At 39.6% G+C, this 5,849-nt stretch overlaps 1 protein-coding gene across 9 annotated transcripts in view; it reads right to left on the bottom strand.

Annotated features, from left to right (window-relative positions):
• Positions 1-1,126: 1,126 nt before the first annotated feature.
• The window catches only part of FTCDNL1 (formiminotransferase cyclodeaminase N-terminal like), a 139,838-nt gene continuing 135,115 nt past the window's right edge, over positions 1,127-5,849 (bottom strand). For 8 of the 9 annotated variants that reach the window (XM_069070123.1, XM_069070122.1, XM_069070116.1 and 5 more), the window contains one exon: positions 1,127-1,968. In XM_069070123.1, the coding sequence (XP_068926224.1) occupies positions 1,541-1,968 (428 nt within the window). In that variant the 3' untranslated portion in view covers positions 1,127-1,540. The remainder of the gene's footprint in view (positions 1,969-5,849) is intronic. The other variant, XM_069070125.1, reaches the window with a different exon arrangement.

Here is a 5,849-nt window from a genome sequence, read left to right as displayed (position 1 = left end):
TTCCATAGCTCCTGCTTCAGTCGCCTTCATGACCACTGGAACAAATTGGTCTCATCCACCCATTCTGCCAGGGAAAGTCTTCACATGTTTGGAGTAGACTTCCCCCTAACTTAGCAACAGATCAGAAGCCTTTTGGTTACTGCCAACATAGTTTAACCTGTCTGCCTAGATCGTTTACTGGGGTGTGGCTGCTGCACACACTACAGCTTCTTGGAGCCACCAAAGATGAATGAGTGAATTTGAAAAGGGTTTGACAAGCTCTCACACCAAAGGTGCTAGCCTTTCTGGAATACTCCATATACCTCAAACATATACACATGTATGTATGTATGTTGTCTCCTTTATTGGAATGTGAACTCCTTGAGAGCAGTGACCATGTATTTCCTTTCTTTCTATCCCTCCTATTTAGCACAGTTCCTGGCACACAGTAAAAGTTGTTGACTAGCTGACTGGCCTTCATAATCATCCATCTTCTGGTATTCACTGAAACCTAGCTTCTTCCTGAACATATCACACCATTTGGCATTATTTGAAAGTTTGTTCATTCTCCCACAGCCCCTAATGTTCAGGGTTCGGAAGAGAAGTTGACATATTCCTTCTTCCTCATTTCAGACCCTCTTTCTGCCATCACCACTCAGCAACCACTTCCTCTCCCTTAAAGTTCACTCCAAACTATCAAGATCCTTGTTGCTATCACTTGTGTCCAAGTCACTCAGTCCCTTCAATAATAATTTCAGTATCTGATTTAGTTTTATTCCTGCACTTTCAAACACCACAGTCATAGTTCTATCTTCTAAATGACCTCATTTTCCATAGTCAATACTTCTCAACCACACAGAAGTGGTGAAACCTGAAGTATCTCCATCCCTCACTCACACCTGGCCACAGATGCTAGAAATTCTAGTTATGGCTCTGATTTATGTAATCTTTTAAGGTACATTTCCTTTCTGTCCCATATAAGGTTACAATATTTTAAGTTTCATAAAGTGTTTTACATATATTATTTTTAAATACCACAACAACCTGTAAAGTAAGTATTCCATGTATTATTATTATCTCTCCTTAATGAATGTGGATACTGAGGCTCAAAGAGTTTAGGTAATTTGTCTGTGATTCAAAATCTGAACCCAAGTCTCTCTTATCTCCAAGAGCATCACTTTATTCAACACTACACATATAATGCTAGCAGGTACTGAGAATGTGCTGGAAGTAGAAGGTATTATTAATTTGATAGGTGCTTCAGAATGAACAATTAAGTAAACAAAGTCAATCTTTGCCTTTATTTATATCAATTAGTGGATATATATTTTTTCCAAGGACTGATTTTTTTTTTCTTCCAAGATCTTTCATAACTACCACATGGTAGCTTAGTGTTCCCAATAATCCTAGCAAAATCACAAGGCCATTTTTGGTTGACATTTACTAATGCCATTTTCCTATTGCAGCTGCAACCCACCTCCTTTTCACCTTTACTGAATGAAGAAAGAGTTTGGTAGAGGCTGCCGCTTTCCATTTAATTCAAAAGCAGCATTTTCTGGAGTCACATGAAAATGCCCTCCCGTTTCCTCCAGAATTCTCCGATCTTTTCCCTTAGAGCATATTCAGCACAGTCTTTGCACTCCTGAGGTGTAAACCCAACTAATGCTGTTCCAATGGTTCTAATTCCCTGATCATGAGCCAGCTTTTTAATTTGAGCCTCTAGAGATTGAGGAGAAATGTAAGAATAATGATGCCCAAGAATACAGTATGTCATATGTCCTGTGTTTTCTATAGGATTTTGATCTTCAAAACTCTCTACATTACAAGCAATTTCAATTTTCCCATTATGGGGAAAAGCCATAGCTTGAACACCCTTTAGTCCATCCACACTGGAGCCTCTGATCGAACTTGCAATCTTTTTTCCCGTAGTCAGATCTTGAGAGTCAATGGTCACGTTGCAGTTCATCACATAGGGGCTGGCACCAATACCTACAATCATTAGAAAATTATATTAGTGAATAAGAACAAGTTCCCATTTCAAGTATTTCAAGAATCTTCTACTTAATCTGTTGTGATCATCAATAAAACACTTTCGTTGGTCTGCTTTCACCATGTAATAATATGGAGTGTCATCATTAATATTCCCTCTTTTCAGTGACTCGCAACTTTCTAAAAGATTATCTTTATGGTGATACCTGAGCAAAGTTGACATACAGCTAACAGCAAGTATAAGGAAATTTATTATATCAATTTTTAAAGCATTTGAAGGACTTTTTCAGCTCATATAATTACAAAACACGGGGGACTTTCCAAAGGGCTTAGGCACGGATTCTTAAGCTGAGATTAACTGATCTCTCAAGGGGTCCATGGATAGATTTTAGGCATCTGTAAATTTGGATAGGAAGAAAATTAAGTTTTATTTTTATTGACCTCCTTTGTGATCCTATCTATTTTATTTCATGTATTTAAAAACATAATTCTAACTTTAGCAGACTGCCAAGTGGGTCCATGACACACAAAAAAGTTTAAGACCTCCTGAGCTACATGCAAAGATATGATCTTCCTACCTCAAATATCTCCCCTCTCTAATCCATTTTCTTTTTTATCCAGGGGAGAGGGCAGGGCAGTTGGGGTTAAGTGACTTGCCTAAGGTCACATGGCTAGTAAGTGTTAAGTGTCTGAGGCTGGATTTGAACTCAGGAATTCCTGACTCCAGGACTGGTGCTCTATTCACTGTGCCACCTAGCCACCTCACCTCTAATCCATTTTCTACAGACCTGCTAAAGGGAGTTTCCTAAATCAAACATCTGACCAGGTGATTCCCCTACTCAAAAGAATCCAGAGGCTCCCTGAGATATCAGTGAATTACTACAAAATAATCTTCAACTTCCAACTAATGCCATCCATATATGCTAGTTTGAATGGAAAAAGAAGTCAAAAAGACAAAATGAAGCCTTGTTCTTGATAAGGGGAGGTACACAGGAACTTTGCCTTGGTCATATTTGAAGGTGGGTATCATGGGTTGACTTTATGCATATAAACCTCAGATCATTTTTCCTCATAGCTAGTGAAGTTAGCTCCTTCCCCATTCCTAAGTGAGTCACTGCCTCATGTCAGCAACAGTCAGTCAACAAACATTTATTAAACAACTAATAAATACTAGGCACTGTGTTAAGCTCTAAGTATATAACAAAAGGCAAAAATAGTCCCTTCCCAAAGGAGTTAACATTCTAATGGGAGAGGTAATGTACAAATAATCAGGTACATAAATAATATATGCAGTATAGATGGAAGGTAATCCTGGAGCAGAAGTCACTAATAGCTAGACAGCCAAGAAAACCCTTCTGCAGTATGTGGGATTTGGGTTAAGTTTTAGGAACTAAGAGAAAAAGGGTTGAGGAGGGAAAAAATTTCAGGCATGGGGAATTCTAAGGGCCAGAGTTAGGAGATAGACTCTCATGTATGAGGAACAGCAAGTAAACCAGTGTGACTTAGTTAGAGAGTTCTTTACTTTTTTTTTGGTCTTTTTGGAGGGGAGAAGGCAGGGCAATTGGGGTTAAGTGACTTGCCCAAGGTCACACGGCTAGTGTGTCAAGTGTCTGAGGCTGGATTTGAACTCAAGTCCTCCTGACTCCAGGACTGGTGCTCTATTCATTGCACCACCTAGCCACCCCAGAGAGTTCAAAGTATAAGACAGAAAGAGACCAGATTACAAAGAGCTTTAAATGCTAAATGGAGGGTTTTATTTTTTATTCTGGAGGTAACTGGGAGCCCCTGGATCTCTTTGAACACGAGGGTGACATCATCAGAACTACTCTCTAGAAAAATTACTCTGAAGGTTAGGTGGAGGAGGCACTGGAATAAGGAGAGTCTTAGGGCAAGGAGACCAACCTGAAGGTTCCCCTCAGGGCCTCAACCTGATGTTGCACCACCAACTGCTCCCCCATTCCTCCCACCTTTGGAGGGAAATGGATTGAAGATGGTTGCTGCTGCTGTTTAGTGGTTTTCCAGTCTTGTCTGATTCTTTGTAACACCATTTGGGGTTTTCTTGACAAAAATACTAGAGCAGTTTGCCATTTCCTTCTCCAGCTCATTTTACAGATGAGGAAGCTGAAGCAAATAGGGTTAAGTGACTTGGCCAGGGTCATACAACAAGTAAATGTCTGAGGCCAGATTTAAACTTATGAAGATGAGTCCTCCTGACTCCAGGCCTGACATTCTATCCACTGAGCCACCTAGCTGTCCTGGTAGTTTTATAAGTGAAGAGAAAGGGACAGATATGACAGATGTTGCAAAGGTTAAAGTGATAAGATTTGGCAAAGGATTGGTAACGTACGATAAGTAAGAATGAGGTGATGATATGGAAGTTTTGAGCCTAGGTGACTAGAAGGATGGAGGTGCCCTCAAAAGTAATAGGGAAGTTTGGAAAAGAAGAAGCTTGGGATGGGATGCCTTTGAGATATCCAGTTCAAGATGTCCAAGAGGGCAAAGTAAACTCTAGTTCAGGCAGGACTGTAATATAAATCTGGATTTATCTTCATAGAGATGCTTAGAACCCATGGAAACTGACGGGATCATGAATGTTGCATACAGAGATAGGAAAAGAGACCCCAGAAAGAGTCTTGGGGGATATAGAGGGCTAACTAGTATGATGTGAATGACTAACCAGCAAAGGTGACTGAGGAGCAGGTGGACCAGTCAGAAGTAAACTAGGATCAATGTCATGAAAAACCAGAAAGGACATGAAAGAATGCTTCAAATCAGGAATAATAAAAAAATGTGAATCAAGAATACCCTGAGGTTTCACCTCAAACCCCACAAGCTGGCAAAGATGATAAAAGATGGGAATCATCAGCAACAAAAGAAGTAAGGAAATAAGCATTTTTAATTGTCTACTATGTGTCAGGCTCTATATTAATAGCTTTATATTATTTATAATACACTCTCATTTGATCCTTATGACAACCTTGGGAGGTAAGCACTAATGTTGTCCCAGTTTTATAGTTGAAGAAACTAAGGCAGACAAAGATTAAGTGACTTGTCCAGGGTCACACACCTACTATGTGTCTGAGGCTGGATTTGAACTCAGGCCTGGAACCCAATCCACAGCTGAGTTGAGGAAGTTAGGTACATAGGGCAAATTATCTCATATAAAAGAGGCAAGAGAAAACTGTTACAATGGAGGGGAAGAATAGGAAGGTGAAAGGGAATGTGTCAACTATACTCTCATTGAATTTTGCTTAAGGAGGGAATAACATACACACTCAGTTGGGTATTCTACCCTACAGGAAAGTAGGGGGCAAGGGGATAAGAGGGAGGATGATAAAAGGGAGGGCAGACTGGGGGAAGGGTAGTTAGAAGCACACACTTTTGAAAAGGGACAGGGTCAAAGTAGAAAATAGAATAAGTAGGGGGTAGGATAGGATAGAGGGAAATATAGTTGTATTTCAAAATGTATCTACTATGGAAACGTTTTGCATAACTACACATGTACAACCTGTATTGAACTGCTTATCTTCCCAATGGGGATGGGTGAGGAGGGAAGAAGGGAAAGAATCTGGAACTCAAAGTTTTAAAGACAAAAGTTAAAAAAAAAAAACAAATGACATGGGAATATATATATATATATATATATATATATATATATATATATATATGTATGTATAATGACATGACACTGGGAAATAAGATATACAGGCACTGGAGTATAGAAATCCATCTTTCCCTACTAGAAAGTTAGAGGGGGGGTGGGGGAAGTTATAAGAGAGAGCAAATTGGGGGAAGAGGTATTCAGTAGGCTTGCTATTTTGGAGTTGGGGGTAGGGGAAAGATGGGGAGAAAAAAGTGTTACTCAAAATCTTGTGGAAATG

The sequence above is a fragment of the Petaurus breviceps genome, unplaced genomic scaffold, assembly GCF_028583685.1.
Source record: "Petaurus breviceps papuanus isolate PSGF00001 unplaced genomic scaffold, PetGlider_PUasm1.0 90804, whole genome shotgun sequence".
Classification (NCBI taxonomy): domain Eukaryota; kingdom Metazoa; phylum Chordata; class Mammalia; order Diprotodontia; family Petauridae; genus Petaurus; species Petaurus breviceps.
This window is presented reverse-complemented; position numbering and strand designations above follow the sequence as displayed.